Below are 27,652 nucleotides of genomic sequence, written 5' to 3'. Positions count from 1 at the left end.
AAACTTCAACTAAATACACATAAAATTTATCCTTTTTACCCATAGCCTTATGTTAAAATGCAGTTTCTCCTTCATTGTAACTTTTTTCTAAAAATAAAACTAAGAATAATGATAAATATTCTCAAACTAAATTCAACCTAAATTGGACAAATAAAAGTTACTGTAAAATAGTTCTCTTTCTAAACCAGTCAGTGTTTTCATTTATGTTTAGGATTCCTGTAATTTTTTTTTCCCCACAGACTAATTTCCCTCATACAAAATAAGAGAGTTCACAAAAAATAAGAATAAAACTTACCCCCATTATCTGTTCTCTTTAAAGCACCATCCTTATGAGGGCATAATTCACATCTCTAGGAAAAAAAGCAAAAATAAAATAAAAAAAAGGAATGATCATAGAAGCATTGAAAAAGAAACCGCACACATCAAAACTGTTAGCTGTCATTATGGAAGCAACCATTCTTTAAAAGTCAATGGGTGCATTTTCCCTTAACCTTTACTTTAATATTAATGTTAGTTTGTCACAAAGCTTTCTCCTCCAGATCTTGAAACTATGATAGATATTAAAGCTACCCACAGTTCTACCTCCAAGTTTTTATTCCTGGATTCCACACCCTGGAATTCTGGACACAAGCCTCCAAAAACTACAGTGTGGGGTAGACTCGCTTCATAAGAAACTTGGGCACAGCCCAAAGACTCCCTACTGTATTTCCTTCTCCTAGGATCTCTGCATTCACCAAGGTGGTCAATTACAAAGATATGCCATAGGTATAATCAGCACAGGTGCACATACTATGGCTGACTTCACAGTCTCTGCTGACTCTCACTTACCCTGAGAGACCAGAAACAATCTTGCTTTCTGTCTCAGAAAAAGGAGGTCAGAAGTTGACTCATCCTTGAAATTCTCTAAGACTGCGTATCTGGAAACATGCAGTTTGACATCATATTCTTCTGACACACACCAGGATCACAACAGTACAATCTTTCTGCTATCACTGCCTCTATCAAGTTCCTAATACCAAGTCTTTCTCTAAGTGTCCTAGAGCAGTGTGAACCAATTCCAAATCAGCACAGAGAGGACAGAAATGGAACAGGTTTGACACACATTCCACTTCAACTGCTTCAAATGGCATGCAAAGGAACACCATTATAGGAGATCCTATACCTAGGAATCACCTTATTAAAACCTTTATGTATTCCCAAATTAGGAACAACACTCAAAGCATACCAACGTAACAAGCTTTTTAAGAAACTGAAGAACAGTCTGACTATCAGATGCAAACTTAACACCACATCCTTCAAATGAAGATGGACGTCTGGCATCAGTACAGATCTTCTCTGTGTTCCCCGAACAGTACTATTCTTCGTTACCAGCTAACTGGCAAGTCAGCAGATAAAGGAGCCTGTGATGCTAGAAATGCCGCAGAAACAGACTGTCCAAACTTATCTGAGGAATGAGAAATTCCATTCCTGAAATTCATATGGCTGAAGTATATCCTGAGGAGTATCTATTCCTCTTAACCTGTAAGAAAATTAGCAGCAAAGAGGCTTTCACAAAGGGTAGAATAGAAAAGTTCTTAAATCATTTTTGCTCAGTATTTTGGTATAGATGGCTGCACACAAGAAGAAGAATCTTTAGGATTGCTGCTTTTTGTCTTTTACTTCACTCATTCGTCCCTCACATTCACCCACTAAAACGATCAGCAGTTTATTAAAAGGCAGCATTAAGTCTACAGTGAAATTTAGAGATAAAAGGGGTTGAAAATTTCTGAATCATTCTGTAAGCTGCCTGCGGACAGGGAGCACTACACCACTTTTTTTTAAGTTAATATTATAAGGACTTTCTTGCCACTGAAATGAACTGATCAGTTCATTTTAAACAAAATTCTAATATGCAGTATGCATATGAGCTGTATCTTAACACTCCAGCTCTCCAAACATTAAAAACTAGGTGCTGAGAGACACTCAGTAGCAGAAGGTTCATTTCAGTGAATTGCCCATACACTGAACCATATTCTCAAAGCCAGAAGCCTTGTATATATTGATGGTGACAGCGCAATAAAGTTTGTTCCCACCCCAAAGCTGCGAGCTGGCAGCTTAAGGCCAGGGGGTGGACATGATATATCTACCACGGAGACAAGGGAAGCTGTTAACACAGTCTACCTTGCCCCACCTCTGCAAGTCTGTGGAAGTTTGACATACATTTTCACTAGTGGCAAAACCAGTTCTGGAGGTTCTCTTCTTCCCTCCACCTCTCCCTTATTAATTTCTCTCTCCACCACTCCCCCAGCTGCTGGCCCAACTATCTGTAGGGCTGCACCTTAAACGAGATCACTGAAATGGAGTGAAATGAACTTTTTCACATTTTTAATTCAGGTCATATCACTGATGCAATTTAAGCATAATCCCACAGTCTATTGCATCAGCAAAACTGAAGGCATAGAACCATAGCACTGCAGCATTAACAAGTAAAGAATTAGCAAACTTCTTGAGCAAACTTTACCACAAAATAAAAAAATTTAAAAAGATCACAGGACACTGAGCAGCAAGGAACTGAACCAGCCCTTTATGCAGAAGAGCTAAGCATGCACTATTCAGTCTCTTCAGAGATCAGTTGCAACTAATCTTTTTTTTGTCTCATATCTCTAATGGGGCTCAGGTCCATTAGGTCTTCCCTCATTACTCCTCTGCAGCCCTTGCTGCAACCAGTCGGAGAAGATACAAGACAGAAAACTGAAGTGGAGGAGGGAGCTTTGACAGCAGAAGAAAAACTGAGTGCAGGGAGTTCTGCAGAGTATCCTCTTGCAGACAGGGAGCAGTATGCCTGCACTCAGCTCTCATGGAGATGGACAACTGTGCGCAGAGATACTTGCACTCTGATGACACAGAGGACTTCTGGTGCTGTGAATTCTGGCTACAATCTGCAGTAAAGTAGCACCCTATTAAGCCAATACACCACACAGTGACCCTTTCCACTTCCCCCTCTAGGTTATGAATCAAACTCCTTCCCAGCCTCCACACTCTCAGATTCAGTCACCCATTTCTGCTCTCCCACATTTCAACATGCACCACCTAGTAACACCAGTAGCTTTGCCAGGTGGGAACACTGTGCTTCATCCCTTGGGACAGCTCACTAGCAGAGAACTTTTTTTTTTTTTAAACAAACACTTTATTACTAGTTCTAAAATCTTACAGCAAAATAGCATGTTAAAAAAAAGTGATAGTTTCAGCTGAGAATTTGCAAAGTGACTGGAAAGAATCTTAAGTAATTTCAAAATGCTTAAATGCATGTTGTTACAAAGGATTCTGTAGGAGAAAGGAAAGGAGATAATTGGGTATATATGTATCTCTCAAGTCCAGTGACTTATAATTGCTTATTTGAATGTTTTTGTCCACGCAGTGTCTCCTTCTTCCAGTTTACTTATGGATGGAGCCTGGAGTTTAAGTGAACAGCAACAGATGAATCTCTCTACTAAATGCCACATCACATACAACTTGTACAATGGAATAAAGCTTTGATCTCTGCAACACAGTATAGGGAATAATCTGACCATCTGTACAGATGATCTCTAATATTTGAGCACACGGAGCATGTCAGGGCTCCCTTCTCCAGTTGTGTGTTCTAAGTCTTAGCTCTGACAAAGAATTTCTGACAGATTTATTGTCTGAGCATTCAAAAAACACTGTGGGGAACTCCTAAACAAGCTGGGGAGGGAGGGGGAAGGGGTAGCAGGGGCGGACACAACACCCACAAGGTATTACAACATAAATAGGGCAAGCTCCTATGACTGATCAACAGTTCAGATAAACATCATCAGGTTAGACAGTGCAAATGTGAATACCAAAGAGGCTGACTGTGACCCAAGAGAATAACCACATCCTTTGGTTGTGCTGAGGAGCACTAGTCCTACAGCAGGGAGGGGCACCAGTGCATGTGGTACTGTAGGTACAGCCAGTTGAATTAGATTTGAGGAAGAGGAGTGAAAAATACACAAATACTGGCTGAAGAAAGACTTCAGTTGTAGCAAGTGACATTGTCCCTTCCTTTCCTGTCCTTACAGAGTATAACATGGACATCTCATTTTTTGCAGCTCTTTGGTGGAACAGACTAAGTTCATGGATCCAGCTTCTGTCCAAGCAGAATTCAGGTGAACTCTCAGCAGGAATTGCTTTGGACCATGAGGTCTCCTGTAGAGGACTAAAGTGAAACCAACCTCAAAGTTATGCAGCTGGAACAGTCTGACAGTGTGACTGTCACAACTCACTTCTGAGCTACATAAACCGCAAGTTAATTAAGTAAAAGAAGACTGATGACCTTAAAGAAAGATTACTGTAACCTTAGCATCCAGGCAAACTGAGACTGCCGGGGTCTGATGAAAAACCCACTGCCTCCTGAGGGGTCCAATCTTTAAAAAGTCACCCAGCAGAGACCTAAAGTGGTCAAAAGCATGAGAGGCCCATGCAGAAGGGGAAAGAACCAATTTTCTTCTCTCATTATTAAAAAAGTAGAAATAACCAAGAAGAAATAAAGAACGGTAAAATAACAAAAATAAAGAATGGAGGTTTCCACTAAAGATACCCAGCAGAAAAAGACTTTCAAGATTGGAAGACCAAAATAAGAGAAGTAAAGGAGCTAAATAAACTCACCTGCCTCTACTGAATTAGTTACAGTCCAATTTGGCTCCACTGCACTGTGACGCAAAGTTTTTCCCCCTATTTTAGAGAAATACGCCTTTACATTTTAACCAGGACTAACGGGCTACCTTAACCAGCAGATAACATTAGACAAATCTAATTACTGGTGTCTTTTTGATTAACCTAACTCCACCAATTTTTTAATTGGAAATGGAGGAAGAGCATAGAGAAGCTGATTTAATCCAACAGACTACCTTATTCATCTTGAAATGAAGAGAAAGAACAAGAGATACATAGTAGATAGGGAAGATAAAAGAGAGACAGGAACAAGACTATACAAGTAGAAGAGAAGAAAAAAAGAATAATAGGAATATAGCATTGTTCTTCCCTCAGGGTTCTGTAAGTTTGGAGCAAGTTTCATATAAAGCACCATCTGCAGACATCTATTATACACTGTTTCTTGCTATAAGAGAACAAAGGTCAAAGAACTGTTGTGCAAGTAATTTACTGAATCCTGGCCCAAGGTAGGCCAATGGAATCATTCACCTGAATAATGACTGCCAACCAAGTCAAGTCCTGCAGGACTGAATTCCCAGCATTGCAATGAACCAATAAACTGTGTGTCTCAATATGACCTGTTAACCTAAATAACACAAGAAGATCTACAGCAGATTAAACAGACCACAGTTCCTAAAAGTTAGCTGAGAAATCAGGCTGCGGTTCCAGTCAACTTTACTTCAGGCTCACTTCAAGCTAACATAATTGCACACTGTTGCCAAAGGAAGATCACTGGCCATCCCCTGCTGTGTACTTTCTACTGCCTCCCTTCATTCATTTGACCGTATCAGCAAGCTAGAAGTAAAATACTATTTTTTCAGCCAGATCGCTGCTTTGAGCCATCTTTCCATAATGCCACACAAACAATAACAGATAAAAAAAGTAACAGGAACACAGATAGGGAGTAGGGTAAGAATACAACACCCTGTTCAGGAGGTAGCATCATCTATGCTGGCTACAAGTGGGTATGGAATTCCAACAAAGGGCCTTAAAAAAAAAAACAAACAAACAAACACCTACCCCAACCAAAACATCACCACACCCACATTCCCCCTTGCCCCCCAAAAAAGAAAAGAAACCAAACAAAAACAAACAAAAAAACAACAACAACAACAACAAAAAAAACTACACACCATACCTGAAACAGACTAATTTCAGTAGTCATATAGACATATTTCTTGGGCCAGATATATTTATTAGGCCAATTTTGGTTTGATATTTCCCTGACATTCATATATTCCAAGTTTTTTAACAGGCATCAGCCACATACACAAACTGGCTAGTTACAAGCTTATTTTCTCTCCCAAGCTGTACTATATCCAGCATGACACCTATGCTTCCAGAACAGGTTTTTTTTTTATCCAAAGTACATTTTGATCACAGTATTACTGTTTCATATTGCTTGACAACAGCAAACAAACAGTATCTAACCGAGAGGAACAACTTTAAGAGATTGCAATACATGACCCTTAAAGTTAAAAATAACAAAATAGCAAGTTACACAAAATCAGCATCACAGTTCTTGAAACTTGACACTCAATCTCTTTCAATCCTTTCATCAATAGGAGTTAAAACTTGACATACAAAATATTTTATTCTGCTGCTCCTGTTAATCATTAATCAAACAGCAGACTGGTTAAATCCATTTGTTTTTGTTGCAAGTTTTAGTAAAAACAAACCCTGCACACACTCCATCAGATTCTTATGACTTTCTCACAACTTACCTAGGAGGAGGGAGTCAGTTGCCAAGCTGATGCTATTTTATTGCTTTATTTCTGAATTTGCTTCCAAATACATCTATTTTACAGCATGCCATGCTACTGGCTATTTCTGTATACACCAAAAAGCACTAACTCAACACACTTCCCCAAAGCACACGGACAGATTTACAAAGGTAAGCAAAGCAGCTGATCAGGTTAGTTTCTAACCAATGGCTTTCCAACTGGCAGCCCCCGATGCTCTTAGCAACCTTGTCTCCCATTCATCAGTAGTTGCAGAAGCCTGCAGCACAGCTGACTGTGTCCAGGTATTCATCTCCCAAATTCTGTGGTACAGCTTCACCTACCTTCACCAATATTCCACCTCATTTTGTCTCACCCTTGGGTGTTAGTAGAAGGAAACATATAAAAGTCACCTCTAATACTCTTTATCATATCTAAGATGAACTTTCCCAATGCTATAGACTTTGAATATGCTAGATAGTCTTACACATTACTACTTCAGATAATACAAAGTATCTTAATATGGGTTAAAAAACTGGTTTAGAAGGGTAAAGGCATCCATACAGGTAGTTCTTGTAGCTGATGTAAAACAATTTAACGCTGGCAGGCACATACCCAGTGTTGTAAAAAGTGTAAAAATTCTGGGAAAAAAAGGAGATCTAGAAAACAGTTCTGGATACAAAGCTGATCACAAATCACGTCTAGACTTTCAGTTATGCCAATGTCGCACATACGCCATCCTACCTACATGTAACTAGTTGAAGTTCCTTATTCACTTTTTTGATGAAAAATTATCTTCTACACTTAAAACGTTTTTGCTATTTTCCTTCTGCCCCAAAGGGTGCGAAATTAGTATTCCATCTTCTCCAGAGGAGAAAGTTATACATTTTCTCATCTTTCTTTTATACTTTTCTTTCTACGTCCCTCTTCTCCCTAGTGTTTTGGCCCATTTCTTTGATAGGAAAAAAAAAAGCTTAAAAAATAACACATATAACATTGGAATGAAAACACTGAAAATAAGAAAAACTCTTGTTTTCTCCCTAATAAACCTCGGGAAAATTTGGGTCATTTTAGCAATCAGTTTGTTTTAGATTCAAGCAACTATGGTACTGAACAACCAATGTAAACATAGCTCCCTCTATAAAGAGACATCATATTCTAAAGACACATAAAAGTGTGCTAATTACACCACAGACAACTGGATTATACTTAACAGAAAAACTACCTCAAATTCAGCTGATCAGAAGGTCTCTACAGAAGAACAAATGCCTTAGAACCTACAAAGAAACAGTTTTTGCAAGATTAGACAACAAGAAGAAAAACCCACAGATCTTTGCAGGGGTACAAACCAGTAAACTGGAAATTTAGATCTTGGCATAAATTCTATCAATAGACGAGAATTCACAGGCAGTTAGTAGAAAAACAGACCCAGCAACAGGATGCGTACCAGACTGACCATGTCTACATCTGCTGGCAATAACTTACCCCAGCCCTCAGAACCCAGTGACATGTAATTTTTCCATTCATCCCTTCAAACTATCTTCTATGAAGCAAAACCGATACTGCCAACACACAAAGACTAACCAGAGAAGACCATCCTCTCAGCCCCTGAAGCCTCCAGAAAGTCCAATAAAACTCACAAGCACTGAAATTACTGAACCTCTACTCACACCAAACTTAGCCTATCTATTCATATCAAAACCTTTTACTCGGATACTTTGCTAATCTTTTCTTTGGTATTTTGTCCTTAAAACCAATTAAGTACTTTGAAAATTCCCATTAGAGTTTATTGCTGATTTTTTACACTCATGCTTTATAATACTTGCCAGAGTCAAAACTTCATTTTTCACTTGTTCATTACAGCAAAAAGGACTAATTGCATAACCCCTTTTCCAAAAGGAATACATGGCCCAGCCAATGAAGACACTGCTATCTACAAAACCAAATGCACATTTTCTTATTTATCAGTTTCTAAACTACAGCTGGATAGCAATATACCCTATCAATAGTCTCAACCTGCAGTATTTTAAGACCTTACTTATAAACCCACAAAATACCCATCTTCAATATTTTTACCTAAATGGCTCACACAGAATCACAGAATCAATCAGGTTGGAAGAGACCTCTGGGATCATCGAGTCCAACCTTTGACCTAACACCACCATGTCAACTAGACCATGGCACTAAGTGCCACATCTAGTCTTTCCTTAAACACTGACTCCACCACCTCCCTGGGCAGCCCATTCCAATGCCTAATAACCCTTTCTGTGAAGAGATTTTTCCTAATGTCTAACCTGAACCTCCCTGGGTGAAGCTTGAGGCTGTGTCCTCTTGTCCTGTTGCTAGTTGCCTGGGAGAAGAGGCCAACCCCCACCCCACTACAACCTCCTTTCAGGTAGTTGTAGAGAGCGATAAGGTCTCCCCTCAGCCTCCTTTTCTCAAGACTAAACAATCCCAGTTCCCCCAGCCGCTCCTTGTAGGTCAGACCCTCCAGACCCTTCACCAGCTTTGCTGCCCTCCTCTGGACTTGCTCCAGCACCTCAATGTCTTTCTTGAAGTGAGAGGCCCAGAACTGGACACAGTACTCGAGGTGCAGCCTCACCAGTGCCAAGTACAGGAGGACAACTACTTGCCTAGTCCTGCTGGCCACACTGTTCCTGATACAAGCCAGGATGCTGTTGGCCTTCTTGGCCACCTGGGCACACTGCTGGCTCATGTTCAGCCAGCTGTCCACCAAGACCCCCAGGTCCTTTTCCACCAGGCTGCTTTCCAACCACTCTTGCCCCTGCTTGTAGCACTGTATAGGGTTGTTATGGCCAAAGGGTAGGACCCGGCATTTGGCCTTGTTGAACTTCATGTCATTGGTCTCAGCCCATCTATCTAACCTGTCCAGATCCCTCTGCAGAGCCTTCCTACCCTCCAGCAGATCGACACTCCCACCCAACTTAGTGTCGTCTGCGAATTTACTGCTAGTGCACTCGATATCCCCATCCAGATCACCAATAAAGATATTAAGCAGGACTGGGCCCAGTACTGAGCCCTAGGGGACACCACTAGGGACCGGACACCAACTGGATGCGGTACCATTCACCACCACTCTCTGGGCCTGGCCATCCGGCTCTATACATGATAGCTTGCAACCATGCAAGTATTTGAAGCAAAAGTCAGCAAGTAGCTAACTACACAATTTTTCATGCAAGGTATCTGAAGAGAAGCAAACTAAACTTCCAATGTTTCCAACCTATGATTCACAGCAGAGTCCAGTATTTATAAGCCACAATGAAGAACCAATAGGAACCAAAAGATCTTCTGCCACATTCAAGAATCCCCAACTGGCTGACACCGCTAATAGAGCAAATGAATGCATACTGTCAGTACTTTTCTTTGAAAGTGCTATGTTCTGCAACTTGACAACTTAAGAAATTAAGTCATCTCCATCTGCTAATAATGATTTCTTGATGCTGACAAATTTGCCAAATCTCTGCCCCATCTCTATTCAGTTATCTGTCCCAGGAGAAGGGGAGAACTTTTTTTTAAAAGCAGACAGTTGACAGGTAAAAGAAAAACAGACTGACTACCTGAAGCATTTTGGGTTTTATACCTGGATAAATTAATGAGACTCAACCTAGTTCTCTTTATCAAGGCATCAGATAAAAATATATGCAGATTCAGTTAGCTCTGTCAAAAACATCTACTACAGATAATAAATTTACAGACTATGACAAGAAGATTAGAGGCACTCAACATGCAAATCAGCATTCTTCCAAGACCATCCAGTCAGTACATAGTACAGGTGACATTTAGTCATACTTTTACTCAATACATGTAAGGTAACTAGAAGAGAGAGAACATAGAGTACAGTGTAACACACTGATGACACACAGCACGTATCAAGATCTGGCTACTCCAACTTCAGAAGTCCAAAGCCATAAATCTCCTACTACATACTTAAGACTAGTAAGCCCTGATAGATGTTGCAGGAATCCAAATTATAAACAAAGTTTAAGATTCACATATTGATCTTCAATGGAAAGCATCATGTGGCTATGAGAAACACCTGTCATGTTTGGCTGGATTTCCAACTAAACACCCAAGCTTTTGTTATCAGGCTGAAAGTATGCTACTGACCTGATTCAGTCTAGCTGAAGAAAACACAGCATGCGATGGTTCACTTCAGTGTCCTCCTGCAACATACGACAGCTGCACCCTAAGAATTCCTGGGTATAAAAGGCTAGCATACATTTTAAGTAAGGCTCCTTGCAGTTGTGGAGCTCCTTGCTTACTTTAGAGACTTCTTCTGCCAGTGATTTAACAATAGAGCAATGAAACAAACAGCCACAAAACATTTCCGTGTAAGAATTAAGCAATTCCTGTAAAGGAAAATGTTTTGCTGTAGTCTCACTGTGGTTAGTAATTTTGCCACAGAATCTTCAGAGCATTTACTAAATTACCTGTTATATTGATATCCATGTTAAAATTTTTTTTATCAAGCAGTACTTGAGTGATGGAACACTGTGTTTTAAAGCCTGAATACTCTACGTATCCATATTTAGCATAACGTAGTTATAAATTACTGCACAAATAAGGTGTACATTTAGGTAAACTGCAGCTAATCAAAACTGAAAAAAAATTAGCAGACCTTTTCTGCTGTAACAAAGTGCTTCAAATAAGTTTATGAACTCAGCTGTGTATTGAGAAACCAAGTAGCAAGTATGCACACAAGTAGGGAAAAATGCAGCACACACAAAAAAAAAAAAGGCATGAAGGCAGCACAATCAGAAATAGAGTTAATACTCCCACTTTGCCACGCACAGCAAGACAGTGCATAAGGTTCAGTTCACCAGCTGGAGTGGAAGATGCACAGAAACTATACTGCACTTGAGTAGCACCTTCTGCCGTTTGTACTCCTGACCTTGATGACCAGACACTATGCAATCCTAAGCAATTCTGTCATCTTTTGAGTCACAGTGCAGTAAGGTCATGGGTCTGTAATCACCACGTATAGAAAAAAAAAATATGAACAGGAAAAAATATTTTCCCCTACTCATGAAATGCAAAGCAAACACTCACTCATCTATGTAATGGACAAGAAACACATATCCCTCAATCAACAGCATTTCAGAATAAAAGAAGTTGTTTTACCTTCACTACAATTCAAACAACAGAAACTCCCCACAGTCATTCCACTCTTCTCTCTCTAGCTCATTACCTCTCCCAACTACTATCCTTACCTCGAGTTCCTCCAGCCCCACACTGGGCAACATTGTGGTGGGTTGAGCCTGGCTGAACACCAGGTGCCCACCAAAGCCGCTCTATCACTCCCCTCAGCTGGACAGGGGACAGAAAATATAACAAAAGGCTCATGGGTTGAGAAAAGGACAGCGAGAGATCACTCATCAATTGCCATCATGGGCAAAACAGACTCAACTCTGGGAAATTAATTTATTACCAATCAAATCAGAGTAGGATATTGAGAAATAAAACCGAATCTCAAAACACCTTCCCCCCAGCCCTCCCTTCTTCCCAGGCTAAACTTTACTCTTGAGTTCTCTACCTCCTGCCCCGCAGCAGCACATGGGGACAGGGAATGGGGGTTGTGGTCAGTTCATCACACATTGTCTCTGCCACTCCTTCCTCCTCAGGGGGAGGACTCCTCACACTCTTCCCCTGCTCCAGCATGGGGTCCCTCCCACAGGAAACAGTGCTCCATGAACTTCTCCAACATGAGTCCTTCCCACAGGCTACAGTTCTTCATGAACTGCTCCAGCGTGGGTCACTTCACAGGGTGCAGTCCTTCAGGAACAGACTGCTCCAGCGTGGGTCGCCCACGGGGTCACAAGTCCTGCCAGCAAACCTGCTCCAGCATGAGCTCCTCTCTCCACAGGGCGACAGGTCCCGCCAGGAGCCTGCTCCAGCACAGGCTTCCCACAGGGTCACAGCCTCCTTCAGGCATCCACCTGATCTGCCGTGGGGTCCTCGACAGGCTGCAGGTGGGTATCTGCTCCACCATGGACCTCCACGGGCTGCAGGGGGACAGCCTGCCTCACCGCGGGCTGCAGGGGAATCTCTGCTCCGACGCCTGGAGCACCTCTTCCCCCTCCTTCTGCACTGACCTTGGTGTCTGCAGGGCTGTTTCTCTCACATATTCTCACTCCTCTCTCCCAGTTGCTGTTGCACAGTTTTCTTTTTCCCCTTCTTAAATATGTTATCCCAGAGGCGCTACCACTGTCATTGATGGGCTCGGCCTTGGCCAGTGGCAGGTCTGTCTTGCAGCCAGCTGGCATTGCCTCTATCAGACACAGGGGAAGCTTCTAGCAGCTTCTCACAGAAGCCACCCCTGTAGCTCCCCCACTACCAAAACCTTGCCACGCAAACCCAATACAACGTGCTATGCTTAAGTATCTTTAGGCAGACTTTTTACTCCAGTTATGTAGCTACAAACAAACATTCACTGCCTTCCAGACTGCACAGCCATTCATAAAAGACAAGACTGCATTGTTGGGTGTTGGGGTTTTTTTTGACGGGGGGAGGAAAGGCAAAGCAGGAGGGTATTGTTAATAAATAGCAGTTTTGCAGTTTCTCATATTTATAAAAAAAATCTACTCAGAATTTGTATTTTACAGTCACTTTTCCTTCTCTTATTTAGAAGTTTACTATTCTACTGCTGTGTAAAAGCTACACAAATAACAAAAGCACACAGGTCATTTTTTCTGTTGCATGCTCAAAACTAAAGCAATTTTTCCACTACTTGTTATAGTATTCTTAAAAGTAGTTTTAGTAATATTCTTATATAAAATGTCCTTTAAGGGAAATTACGGATATACATTAAAAAAATATTTATTTCAAAATTTCTTGAAGAATTACTTCAAGAGATATCGTCAAAGAGAACACGTAGTATATTAGTACTGAATGATTTGGTGGCCAGTATTTCAAACTGAAGAAAAAAAGAAAACAGCAAGTTTTCTTCTTCTAAAACAAAGTTTAGTTCACCTCTGTTGTGACCGTATTTATCAATGTGCAGACACAGGTTTAATAACCACACCAAAACTGATTCTAAGCACAACTACAGAGATCCCACTCCCCTGGAGGCAGCCTGTTGAGCTAGAGCTGTCATAGCTCCAATCACAAACCTATCTGCATATCGAAATCCTACATTCCTATTTCCTCCTTCTTTGCCTCCTGTTTAGGCAAAAGGTAAGTAATACAACACCTATGGTTATATTTTATACTACATAAATGCTGGGGTGGGGTGTTAAACTATGGATACATCATACAATTCTTACAAGCAATGCTACAATAACAAACTTGTATATGCATGTGATGAAAGATTTTTTAAAAAGGGGAACTTGCAGAGGAGAACTACAACCATTGTTATATTAAAGATTTAAAAAAAAAAAATCTCAAGTGTTCAGATAGTGGATGATCTGTGCAGCAGATGCAGGACCAGCTCAGATCTGGCAGGGTTACTAGCAGGAACCTATCACCATGAGAGCACAGTGCACCTGAACTGGCTTTGGAGTCAAACAGTACAGCTGTGTTTCTACAGCTCTGAATCCATAAGTATTAAGCACTGTGTGATCTAAACTGACTCTGCAATGACAGTCTGTCTGTCTCTGCACCAAGTTCCAAGAAACACAAATGCCAAGTGCAGACTCCAGTTACACTAGATTCAGGCGAGATACAGATGAGTTCTATGTCAAATCTTATGTGGGCAGCTCCACAGGGAGTCACAGCCCCCTCAACACATTCCCCAGGACTAAAATCCAGGTGGGCTTATTAGACCAGCTGTAGTGTTGCACAAATGAACCGACTCAGTTCTGGGCCAATACTGCCTTCAACTTCATAAGCCACACTATCAAAAAAAAAAATAACACAGAAATGCCAAGTGGAAAAAAAATCCACCTTTATGACATTAGAGTAATTCATACCAAGTCCAAACTGATTCTTCCAGACGCAATGACAGGCTTATAATATACATATTCCAGTGAAAAAGATCAACAGCATATTAATTCACTTGTGATGCTGTAAGAAATCTGACTTCACATGCACAAGCTGAGCTGTGCTTGAGGTAGTAAAACTTCCTGGAATTCACAACACTGAAGATCAGTATTGAGCCCTCCTGGTCTCTCTGAATCAAGCTGGATTCACAAGGACCAGCATCTACATGTATCTAATAAGCCTGACCAAGCTAACTGTGCAAATGTTGCATGCCTCTGTGCTGCCTGGTATCTTTATCACATGGATTAATCCAGCTCCCTCATGATAAGCATGAATAATATTTGCTTGTAGCAAACCATAAACACATTGTCTATTTATACCCCATTATATAGTATAATTAAATCATTCTTAAAATAAGATCATCAAGACAGACGTTTGGCACATAATAGGATGATGGGGAGAAAAGTCTTTTTGAACAACAATTGTGCTACAATTCCTAAATTTAACTCCTCTAGTCTCTCTTTGGATACCAGTACTATTAGCCCCTGGATAACATATATGCACCATCCAATTTCCCGAGGTCCCTTACATAGTACTCCATATGTATACACCCTCACGTGGACCCCAACACATCAGTTTCTCCTACATCAACATGCATCTGCCCTGCTTTTTGTCTCAGAAGTTCAGGTACATCTGAAGACATCAAAAGGGCCCACTATGCAGGGTAATAACAGCTGGTGCTGACACAGGCAAAGCTGGGAGCAGTTGCCACCATCTTGAAGAGATTCACGTTCCAAGCTCACCATAGGTCAGCTAAGATAAATCATCTGATTTAAGGAAAACTAAGACTCTTCAGGCAATAGTTTAACACTTACACAGTGATTGTAAAAAGTGCATACTGTCATTACAACCTTCTATTTATTATGCACTACATATACACGATTATGAGGTAAATCAAATAATTACCAGACACCTCACTATGTCCATTATCCAAACGAACAGTTCAGGTTTACAAAAATCACAGTTTCTCTCACACACACAGAAACACGACCCTGCTAGAGTCAAGACTCAGTACAACTTGTCAGGTATCGAATTGTGCTTTCCAACTAGTAGTTGACCATTCAAAACTCAAGACACTGGCTACCACCTCACTATCAAAAACACGGAAGTCAACCAGCAAGGAGGCTTGTGTGGCTGAAAGAACATCAGCCACTGCTTTCATTGACAAGCAGTTAGTACCAGCTTAGTGGCAGCACACAAAAGGGAACACAGTAGACATCAGTGTATAACAGCTGAAAGTATATGGGAAGCCAACTGCTCTAATCTGCTGTTAAGCAAAGTTCTCTGGTGACCCACCTGCTTGAGTTACATGCTCCTGAGTTAGTCTTTCAGTTGTGTCACGGTTTAAGGCTGGGCTGGCTATTAAACTGATGGCAGACGCTCTCTATTAACCCTCCTCCCCCCCTCCAGAAGGGGAAGGAAAAGAGAAAAGGAAGAGAGACTTATGAGTTGGAAAGTTAAAACAGTTTTATAAACCATAATAACAAAAAAGAGTATAATTATAATAATAATAAAGGAAATAATTAAATATATACAAATATATACAAAACCAAGATTGAGCTCCCCCAATGATGGTCATGTCACCACCGGCACTGCAGGGCAGGCTCCAGGAAGGCCCCGACTGGGCCCAGTGACAGACAGGAACTGGATTCAGGAATGCACGGATCAGGATTGGGGGCAGCAGGAAAACAGACAGAGTCCTCTTTGGACACCGGCCATAGCAGAAAGAGAGCGAGACCCTCGTGAACCCCCTGCTTTATACCAAGAATGACGTGTATGGGATGGAATACCTCCTTGGTCAATTTTGGGTCACCTGTCCTCTCTGCTCCTCCCTGGAGGTGCGACCCTTCTACAGCTCTTCACTCGTAAGCAGTGAGGAATTTAGCAGTGACCTTGGTTTCTCTAAGACTAAGTACAGAAAGAGCCTTTCTGCATAACATCCCTACCGGTGCCTCAGTGATCACTATAAACTTTGAGTGTTATCCGTCCTAGAAGCAGACACTGTCTGCAAAACATGCAGTTAGTTTCAGAAAGTGCACTTACTTTCAGAAAGTGCAGAAGCAACTTAGCTGAAAGTAAAAATCACTGAAAGGGAAATTGATTCTGTTTTAGTCCAAACCATGACAAGTTGTTAAAGCAAGACTAACTTCAGTGCAAGCAATTAACTCTGGCCTCTTATCAGAATGGATTTATTTGCCCAGTAACTGCAGCGTAAACAAAAAAAAAAAAACCCACACACACACCCCACACCACATCAACAAAAAAACCTCACCACCCCAAAAACACACAACGCAAACAGCATCACCAGGGAAAAACATGCCTTGAGCGCAAGACTCAGGTCTTTTTAAAGATTAAAAATAAGTAAGTAGAAGCATGTTCAATGTAATACAGTTAATTTAATTCTGGTTTTGTTTCTAGGCAAAAAGGTCAACAGAAAAACTAAGCTTCAGTGATGATAAGGAGTTTTGCTTTTGCAAGTAAGTGCATTACAACTTCCGAGTCCGATAAACTGTTTACAATAAAGTTCCAGTTTTCATACTGAAGTCAGAGCTTCAGTTTTTGAAGGTTAAGGTCTTCTGCAAAACATCTCAGAGACAGCCACCATGTTTCCATATAAGTAGTTGTTAAAACTTCAACTGTTATCAATCTGTTCTACCTCACATGCAATTATTTTCACTTGAAAACCATTTAAACCCATGCTATATTACAAATGGGAAAGATTTTTTTTCGAAACGAGATCAGTAATCAACTTGTTGAACTGTACCATAAACAGACCCCATCAGGTGGAAATAAGAATAAAATACACCCATCACAGAACTGAGTTAAGTTCATCACTATTCCTTCTTAACTTCAAACAGCGAAGAAAAACAGTGTAATGCCTATCAAAGCTACTCTCTTTGGTAAACTCAAGAAATTGTCAGAATGCAGCGAGACATCACTTATTTTAGAACTCAGTACAGTTCTCCTTCATGCCTTGTGTCAGGAGAAGCCAGGAATAACTACACCCTAAATGATACCCTGATGAGAATTCCCTATCATGCACCAGAAAAATCCTCCTTCTAGCCACCACCTCTCCTTTCCCCTCTGTATTTTTCTCTCTGCTGTCCACCTGTATATATCAAACTCAGCAACATTTAAAAATTATACTCTTAAAACTTTACATTGCTGATGGTCTTCCCAGGAAAAGAAAGAAACCACCTTTCTTTAGAAAGGCAAATATCTGTTGACAAATATTTGGAGAGTACACCAAAATGAAACTGTTCTTGCTCCTGCCAACAGGTCTGCTTTGGAAGAAGTAACAAAGTCTGGGTTACTAGGGCATTATAGAAACATTAGTGGCAAGCTAGGAAAAAGTAGAGGAACAAGGTTCTTCAGCCCTGTGCTGAAAATTCACAAAACATTAAGTCATCCTACCATTTCTACAGTAGTTTATATTAGAAAAGGAAATAGGTACAGCAAACAGCTCATATAAACACTCTGCTAGTCACTGAAAATTTGGTCTCAGGCTCTTCACTTGTCTTTAGATACGGAAGTTAGAAATAGTTTGCACACTGCCCTAAGATGCTGCACCACCTTCTCTTCCAATTTTTATATGAAAAATGTTTTCAGAGGTAAAGGAACAGTTCAGTCTTTCTAAAAACTCCTACTTTATCTTTTGCTGGAAGACAAACTAGAAAGTGCCAAGTAGAGAGAAATGTGATTCTCTTTTTTTAAAAATGCCTGATATCAAGCAGCTTGATCTAACAACATACAAGTCTGACAAAAAAAAACCCTCATGTAATCAAGAAAAAAAAGAAGTGCTGTGGTTTGTTGTTGTTCAGAAAGATTATCTGAATCTCCAATATTTACCATAAAAAATTAAAAAGACAGAGAAATAAAACGTTTCTTCAATTAGAAGTATCACATTCCAAGCAAGTGTTAGATTCCAAAATTAAGAACACTACTTATTGGTTAAGTATTCTTGGACTGAAGCTTTCAACCGGCAATCTAAAGTTGCTGTAAAAGAAAACTGGACACAGATTCTATTTCCTCCCCGTACCTAATTATGTAAGTATTAAACTGACAAAATTACACATAACCCACACCACAGATAAGAAGAAAATAATCTTTGAAACAGCTGGGAAACTATTAAAAAAAAAAAAAAACAAACAGAAAAAAAAAAAAAAAAAACAACACACCTCCAAAAAAAAAACCACACACACATCCCACAGAAATTATCAGAATACTTAGAGACAGTTACATATTTCCACTTGAAAAAAAAAAAAGAAAAAAAGGTCTTTCTGAATAGCATCTAGCTGGAATTCTGACAGAAAGCTAAGCTATTTTCTACTATTACTGGGATACTTGGGTAAATATTATCCACACAAGCATTATAACTAGTGGTACTTAATAAACAAAACACATACCACTCTGGCTGCTCTTTCCTGAGATTCACACTTCCTGCAAAACCAAGGTCCAGTGGGTACTTGAACAATTCCATAGCAAGCTGTTTTGAACAAGACAAAATATTTCAGCAAACATAAGCAGCACTACATGACTACAAATATGTTATAAAAGAAGTTTAGTAGTAGTTGATCTCACATTTTAATAAGTCAAATTGACATCTATACATTTCACATGAAAACCTATCACAATGGTACTAGACATGAACAAGCTTCCACTTAAAAATTTATGCAAAATTTTTAAAAAATTTGTTAAACTAAAAAAAAACACCAATTAGCTTGAAAAGTAATATAACCATTGGAAGACAGCAATGTTTCACATGTGACCTGTTTTGCTCTTTATTTACCAGCAAAACAGGTAAAACACTTCGCAATAACAATCACTCATCATTAATAGTAAAGTCTTTTTTAAGAGAAAACTAAAAGCAACTAACAAACCCAAGTTTGTCACAAGACATTCATATACTTAGTTACAATCAAGTTCTCTCACTCTTTATGAGTAAACTAACTGGTCTTAAATAGGAAATCCAGAATAAACTGAACAAAGATACACAGTTTGCTTTTTTCCCCCCTGAAAATCCATATGGAGCTGTAAATACAACCTAAACTGAGCATCAGGGCTAGGATTAGTTGCAACTATAGCCAGGCTACAACATAAATCCTTAGGAAAGAGATTTTGCAGATTTCTCAGAAAAGATGAGATTAAATTAGTATCTTCTAGTATATATACAAAAATATTATTGGTTTCGTGCTAACCTGAAGAAGGAAAAAAAAACCAAACTAGTAATGCAATAGTAGTATAAAAAACAACTGGCTAATACACCTTTCCTTCTATGAAGGAAAGTCAATGAAATAATTTTCTATTATACACGTAGTTACATTAAGATCAGTTGTCAGGTTTTTCAAACACATTATCCAAGTACTGACAGACCAAACTAACTTGATAAGCCTTTTCTAGTGTACAATAAAGTTCTTTAACATTAGAAGAAACATCTTGTTTTTGTTGCATCTATATTAAGCACAGATGAGGGGGACTTTGAATTCCTCTTCAGAAATTAAGAGGGAGACTTTAAATGCGCAGTCACACGTTTAAATTAGCAAGAGACAGTGCAGAGTAAGAAACTAATTACAGAATGCAACTCGGAGACAGGGTTGGCAATTAGATCCAAAGGCAACATGAGCTGGGCAAAGACCAAAGTTGAAGTGAAGTACTTTTATTCCCACAAACATTAACAGAGTACACCTAGCACCTAAAAAAAAGCCCACCACATGTTTGTGCTCTGATACACTGTGATACTGTTTATTGAGTTCCTGGACTTCCTTTGGTTTACAGTTCCACTACTATGCAAAGCTTCTTTGAACACATTAAGAGATTTTGTCCTCCACAACTTGCCAATGACTTAAGACTTGAAAAGAAGTTTCTTCTGAACTAAAAATAATTATAATAACAAAAAACGCAGTTAATAAAGTCTCATGGGTAATACTGCTGTCTGAACTTCCAATAAGGACTACCAGCTTTAACCATGAGGACTACTACTTTTACTACAGACAGACTACAAAAAGAGTGGACATGCTTCCTCTACCGCCTTCACAAAAGGCGATGTGATGACACAACAAATCCAAAACGTAAAATATCAATGACACACTAAATCAAAACATACAGTTCTTCTTCTCCTAAGACCTTAACAACAGCATCTGGATTCAGAAGCAGTAGTACTTCGCACACTTCCTGCCAGGTTCAAATTCAGACTTGGACCTGACCTCAAAAAAAAAAAGTTCAATATTCTTGTACCCAATTTACTGCAGTGCGTCTCTATATTAGGAATACTTGCTAAAACAGACTTTAGTTGTTCCCACTATTTCAGCCCCAACTGCTGCTATCGTCAAATTCTTTCACTGAAAATATTAGCAAGGCTCTATATGCAAAGGAAGATGCCCAAAATAACACAAAAGTAATCGCTGATTCAGGTATGACTTCTAAAAGTATCCGTGTTTTAGTGTTCTTTTTCATGATTCCACAAAAACAGGGTTAACTTACTGGTTAACATTACTCAGCTCTTAAGCCAACAGAAAACTGATTCAAAACCAGACTAATTTCACAGATCCTGTCAGCTCCCCGCTGCGTTCAAACCAACATTAACAACTGAATTCTTTTGCAGATCTCCTTAAATTATTACTATTTCTCATTATTTCTTGTCAGTTTACAAATAAGCATATACCTGAAACAAAGTTACTAGATCATCTTCAACACAATTCAAGACCAAGCATGAAACACACAGTAGCAGTATTTTCACATGCGCTAGGCATTCAGACTAATGAACTGGATTTAGGATTTTCTGTCTCCTCCAATTTGTTCACCACCTAGGAGCCAAAGAGCCAGCCACGGAGTTCATATGACTGCTTGGGAGTTGATACAAAGAAACGACCATCTTATTCCTTATTTCTGCTACCATAAAGCAAAAGTCATCATAACTTCCTTTCTTACAATGTAAGCAGCAGAACCCAGTCTCTCTCTCTGCTCTCACAAGAAGGGTCAACCCACTGACAGAAACAAAACAATCGCACATAGAGGGAACATGCCAGCTCCTGAGCCGAGCTGGAAACCAACCAACCAGCCTCCACTAATCCAAACAAATCCAGCATCAGCCATTCCAACTAGCACCCTCCCCCTGCAGAACCACAACAGGAAGTCTCTTCATCTACCAGGAAACATCAGCCAAATGACATTCAAGGAAAGGCAGGCAGAGGAATGAATCACGTGACAGCTAAGTCTTTCCTGCATACTGCTCTCTTCCAGTCCTAAACCCTCCTTGTCTACTGGCTGCCCCTCAAATAAATTTTTCTAACTTGGGGAAAGCAGGAACAACATGGATCGAGCACAAGAAATACAGCAACAATTGCCAGAACAGAGCTTAGTAATAAGTTACGCAAAGAAGGAAAGGAGTTTTACGTAGTCTTTGGACTGCTGCAGCTGAGGTTGTTAACAGGGTGCAAAGGCAGCCTGGGAAGTGTAGACATAGAAGCAGTACAAGGGGAGTAGGAAGAAAAAAAAAAACCTGGAAGGGGGATTCTCCCTTTCTCATAGTCATAACACAGGAAGTCATAATATAGAAGTCTCACTTGAGGGAAAAGACAGACAGACTGGAAGGATGGAGGGGGACAGGACAGGTCAGACCAGAAAGCACGTGGCCCTAGAAACAGGAAAACAGGCTCCTCCATGGGTGACAAGGAGCTGTGAGGGGGGAGGGAGAGAAGGAGAGAAAAACGGCCTGGGGGGAGGGGGGGGGCAAGGGGGTGAAGCAGGCCCAAGGGAAGAGGACAGGGAGCACCAAGAAGGAAGCAGCGAGGCTGGAGGCCAGAGCGGGTGAGCTGGCACTCGCCTGCCTACTCACCTTGATGCACTGCGACATTGCAGCCGTGCCCGTCGCAGTAGACGAGCGGGTTCTCGGCCCAGCCCCTCTCGTCGGAGCACACGCAGCAGCCGCCGATCATCTCCTTCATGCTATTGGAGAACTCGCCCTCCAGTGACACAGGCAGCAGCAGCGGCTCGCTAGAGACCATCTAAGGGTTAAAGACACCGTCGTCAACACCACACACACACGCTTCGCCCCCTGCCTACCCCCTCCCCCGGCGGTGTCTCCCTTCAGTCACTCAGCCGCCGCCGCCGCCACCGCCGCCACGGCAATGATTTAGGGCCCATGACCGCTGAGCTGAGAGCCTCTTCTCGCCCCGCCCGACCAACCGGCCGGGCTGCCTCAGTCACGCGAGCAGGCAGGGGCGGCCCGGCGGCGGCTCGCTGAGGAAGACACCGCGCAGCAGGCAGGGGCTCGGGGCCGGCGCGCAGGCGCACTGCGCGCCCCCGCGGGGAAGGCCTCGGCCTGGGCCTCCTCGCGATGGTTCACGAGCAGCCCATGGAACGTGAGCCGCGGCTGAGCGCGCGCGTGTCGCCCCCCCCGCCCGGCCCCAACCGCCGCGTCGAGAGAGCGTGCGCGAGCGAGCGGCGCCCCGCCAGGCCCGCGCGCCCGCCCCTCGCCTCGCCTCCGCGCCGGCCGGAAGAGCCGGCTCCGCCGGACACCTGAGGGCCCGGGCCGCCCGCCACCCCGGCCCCGCTCGGGCACCCACCTCGCCGTGCTGCCACTCTCCGTCCCCCGGGCGAGCCATCTCGCCACGCCCCGGCCGGCCTAACCCTAGCGCGTTACGTGCCGCGACCGCCCGCCGGAGCCACCGGCCGAGGCCGCTCGCGCGCGCCTTGGGACAGCCCGGGCGAAACCGCCTCCCTTCGCCGCCCGGGCGAGCGTGAGACGGGCTTATTGCCGCCCCCCTCCCCTCGGTGTGGTGGCAGACATGCGCCCCGCTCCCACCCGCGCTGTCACCGCTCATGCCCCCTTCAGGAAGGCTGGAGGGAAGACTCGCCCCATTCCCGCCCTCCCCTCCCGCCCCGCAGAAATCATTTTTACTATCTTGTTTATTTTCCCCCTGATGTGACTGCAGGACTAATGCATTCCCGCTCCCAACTTTTATTATCCTGTTTATGTCCCCTCGATGTGCCCGCAGGACTAATGCGCTCTCGCTATCACGCCACTTCTCTGCCCTCACCTCAACTTTCACTATTTTGTTTATTTTCCCTTCGATGGGGGCTGCAAAACTAATGCATTATTAATCCCGCTCTTTCTTCTCCCCCCAGACTCGTCGTGCGGCTGCAGCACTGCGTGGCTATTGCTGCCACAGCAGCGAAAGTGATGCTGAACAGAAGATATGACAAATAGAGAAACCAGGGAGGCCACAGACACACAAAACCAAACATGTTCTTCAACACAGCTGTTCCCTACTTTTACTTAGAGGTGGACATGCCTTTCTAGACGTTGGGTGTTTGGGTTTTTTTTTAGTAAAACAACTCTAATTCTGTTGTCTCTTTTAATCGGGGCGGGGGGGGACACACCTGGGGAGAAGAGAGCTGAGGTGGTCAGCAAGTAGGAAAATCTCAGGCTGTTCAATTCTCCATTGTAAGCAGGTATGCCTGTAGCAGAAGGAACTAATTGTGATTGTTAGGAGCACAAAGAAATTAAATGCAGCCTTGCAAAATTCTGCTTGCTCGCTTGCCCCAGGGCCAGCAGTTATTTATTTATTTATTTAGTATTGGGCAAGGAAGATATCATTGATTTATCTTCATTATCATGCTAACAGACAGAGAAGCAGAATTTGTGCGTGGACTGTATTTTTCATGATGATTTTGCAAAGCCAGCTTAGTTGATATGGTATCTGTACAAATGACTACTGAATTATGTACATTCCTGGGCACATTACTACCTAGACCTATGTATATGCAGGTTATATTTTATACAGTGTTAACTAATAAAACATCTGCACTTGCATACAGGAGTATGACGGACTGCTACATGGAAGGGAGAGGTGGGATGTGCACAACTCCCTACCCCCTAGAGACATCTGAGCCTGCAGTTCGTATGCAGGATATCTTAGGTCAAGCTCTTTTCTCTCCTTGAAAGTTTTAAGTGAAATTATTTAGACAGAGGAAGAATGGAGGGCAGGCAAAAAAAGGAATTATGAAGGTAGCTTCCTAGATGAAGGGCCCAGCCAAACACACAACTAACACAGCCATTTGATACACATTCTAAACATTTCTCTGTAAATGTATGTTCCAATATCCTTCAGAGTTCAGACATTTTTAAGGCACATGTAAAAAATGGAGGCCGGGGAGGGACTGGAATGTAGTATGTTTCAGTTTGTGTAAAACCATTCAGAGATTGCTCTCAAAAAAAAAACAACCCACCCCACACCCAAATGTCCTGTTCTCAACACTGAAGAGTACAAATCTGAATGTAAAACTATTTACATTATAAAACATACACCACTATTTTCATTACTTTTAAAGCTTGTAAAAATACCCTGAAAATTGCAGGTGCAAGCAATTACTTTGTAAGGAAATAAAGCAATTAATATATATGGTGGTTTAAAAAAAAAAAAAAAAACACGCAAATTATTTGAAGCTGATAGATACAGTGTCCCAGCCCTTCTTCATTCTTGTCAAGAAAATGACATCTAATTTAAAAAGCATTCTCAATGATTCTGTTAACCCTGACCAAAAAAAAAAAAAAAAAATCATGGTACAGAAGAAAATCTGTCCTTTGTTTCCCTGACAGGTAAATTAAAATAAATATCCTTTTGAAATGAAAATATATTAAATATATTTTAATATGTTGGATGAATTTATACATTTAGTAAAAACTTGTATTGTAACAAACAATCGTAAATTTTTCTCACAGCTTTTTTTTTTCTTAATTCATTGAGAAGGTCTTCCTGCAATTTCTTCTTTGAAAAGCAGCTAGTACAATTCCCGTGTCTTTCTTTTTTTTTAATGTTCGCTATTTTAAGGCTCAATTTTTAGTTTTATAAAGAAGCATCGCCAAAGAAAAAATTAATTACTTTGCAACAACTTGATTAAAGCTGCAACATGGCAACACGAGTATATTCGTGAAAAACCTACTGTATAATTTTCAAATAAAATATTTTAATCTCACATCATGTAACACACCAGCTCAGTACTGAACTGCCTGAAATTTTGCTTTGGTCAAAATTCAGTCAAGCCTAATACATTCAATTATTTAATGAAACATTTGTTGTCTTTTTATGGATTTCTGTTTAATTCTTTCTGTAGAAAGAATGTACATGGACTGAAAGAAACTCCATGACTACCACCTCATGGTATTGTGTAATATTTGATGGAAAAATTTAGATAACCTCTTGATAGTTCTGTAAAACAATCATTTAGAGAAGACCTTTGAAATGCAAAATAGGAAAAGAAATGCATTACCACTAAATAAATACTGCAAACACTAAGCCTATCACAGCTATGGAATCAGAACATAAAATCTTGTAGCATATATGTTCTTATGATTGTAGTATTTAATAAGCACTGACATGACACAGAAGGCCAATTCTCTTTTTTTTTAAAAAAAAAGCCTGTCCTTCTTATAGTGATATATAAGAGATTAAAATAATTAGAGAGGAATATAATTCACTGCGTAAGAATGAATAATTTCATTGTTAATCTAAATGCAAGGAGAAAATCCAATTCTCTTAAAAGGAACCCTCAAAACCTAGGAGCTAAACAAGTTAGATTATAAGAAATGTACAAGAAGATTATATGTTTTCATATTTTTTTAGATTTTAGATCCTTTTTCAAATAGAGTGAATGTGTAAGTGAAAGAAAATTACACTCTCCAAATGCAAATTGTTTTTAAAAGTTTAAGGAATTCCTCAAGAGAATGTTAACATACATTAGTGCACAGCACTCTAGCTTCATTAACAAAAATAAAGAGGTATTCACCTTAAATTTTTACTACCAATTAATCAGTTCCAACAATAACGCTAAGACTTTGGAATACTTGCTTTAAATTTCACTTTTTTTTTTTTCCTAAAATGTGCAAAATCATAGTGTAAGTTTAGTGAATAAAACAAAGCACTGAACAAGAAAAAGTCTTTCATTCACAAAACCGCATTACCAGTTGGATATAATCATCAGAAGAGTCTTCCAGGAATAATGGAAAAAACATAGACTTTATATAAAATGCATACTATATTAGAAAACATGAATTGATATTGGGACTTGGGGCTGTAGAGTGGGGAAACTCACTTCTTTCCAGAAAGCAAATTTCTCATAGCAATTTTTCACTCCATTTTCAGATTGGGTCTTTGAGGAGAAAGCTTTGATCTTTACCTATGTGCAAAAGGATACATGCTGCAGCTAACCAGATGCAACTGAAAACAGGAAAATTGCAGTAACTTCGTGATGATACTCAATAGGTAGAATAATACATCTCTCGATTATCCATTTAAAATACACTGATGCTTGTCTGCCTTTTGTTAATGTGGGTTTAAAATCATTAACAGTCTTCACTGAAATACATTCTAATCATGGGTATTTGCTTCATTTCTGGGAAGGCAGCAGCAAAATGGTCACTTTAGACAAAATAAAATGCAACTCTTGTGTGTTGACCTTTGCACACAGTGTGTTTTAAATGGCAGTCTGCCTTAGATACAACAAATTATTTCTATCCATCTTCAATTACGAAGGATATAGCATGTCTACAGAACCCATATTAAAAATCTAATGTATCTTTACATGCTTACTCTTAAATTATACTGAGAAAGAGTGAAGTTTTCTTTTTCCTCCTGTTCTTTACTATACTGCTCAAATCTGTATTTAACACCTATCCAAATGCAATGTACTGAATAATTAAAAAGTTTCAACATTTAACATGTAGTCATTTCTTGATCGGGAGTTCGCATGCTACGTATTTACATGTTACGCAAGTACAGGTAGCAGCATCAAAGGTCACGTCAGTGCATCTCCTGGACACCATGCCTCTTCATGTGTTGTGCTATTTGCTTTTGTGTGAACGTAATCACAAATTTTGTAGTTCTTTAGACTGCAAAGAAAGGGGGAAGTAATTCCACCAACTATTGTATTCATTTTCTTGCTTTTAATTGTGTTATCACCTTTGGAGACTTTGGTAAATTCCACTTAACTAGCAGCAATGGATAAAATTGGTGGTGTTCAAGTACTGCTCTGTTAGTAATGTTGGCATTTAAATGTAAATTTCAGACTGAGGTTTACAGTAAACATGAAACAAGGGATTTTCTTTGAATGAACAATCTCGAACCAAAATTCTAAATAAAAGAATCCTGGCACAGGATGTTTTTAAGCGCAGTGATTATTTCCTTTTAAAGATTTAACATTCTCTAAGTGATAGAAGCTTAAATGTGACAGTTAATTTATAATTC

The 27,652-nt window shown here is 40.6% G+C and overlaps 1 protein-coding gene and 1 long non-coding RNA gene across 4 annotated transcripts in view; one reads left to right on the top strand and one right to left on the bottom strand.

The window, feature by feature from the left end:
- MLLT10 (MLLT10 histone lysine methyltransferase DOT1L cofactor) overlaps positions 1-22,715 on the bottom strand; it is a 135,202-nt gene extending 112,487 nt beyond the window's left edge. For 2 of the 3 annotated variants that reach the window (XM_068405170.1, XM_068405169.1), the window contains exons 1-3: positions 22,243-22,715; positions 18,815-18,894; positions 296-350 (exon numbers count right to left, since the gene is read on the bottom strand). In XM_068405170.1, the coding sequence (XP_068261271.1) occupies positions 296-350; positions 18,815-18,894; positions 22,243-22,411 (304 nt within the window). In that variant the 5' untranslated portion in view covers positions 22,412-22,715. Of the gene's footprint in view, positions 1-295; positions 351-15,704; positions 15,805-18,814; positions 18,895-22,242 lie in introns of those variants that run through there. The other variant, XM_068405171.1, reaches the window with a different exon arrangement.
- Positions 22,594-27,448, top strand: LOC137665780 (uncharacterized). Its single transcript, XR_011048546.1, has 3 exons — positions 22,594-22,768; positions 23,535-23,691; positions 26,552-27,448. It is a non-coding gene; the product is annotated as an uncharacterized lncRNA (long non-coding RNA).
- Positions 27,449-27,652: the final 204 nt, after the last annotated feature.

This window comes from Nyctibius grandis, chromosome 7, assembly GCF_013368605.1.
Source record: "Nyctibius grandis isolate bNycGra1 chromosome 7, bNycGra1.pri, whole genome shotgun sequence".
NCBI lineage: Eukaryota > Metazoa > Chordata > Aves > Nyctibiiformes > Nyctibiidae > Nyctibius > Nyctibius grandis.
This window is presented reverse-complemented; position numbering and strand designations above follow the sequence as displayed.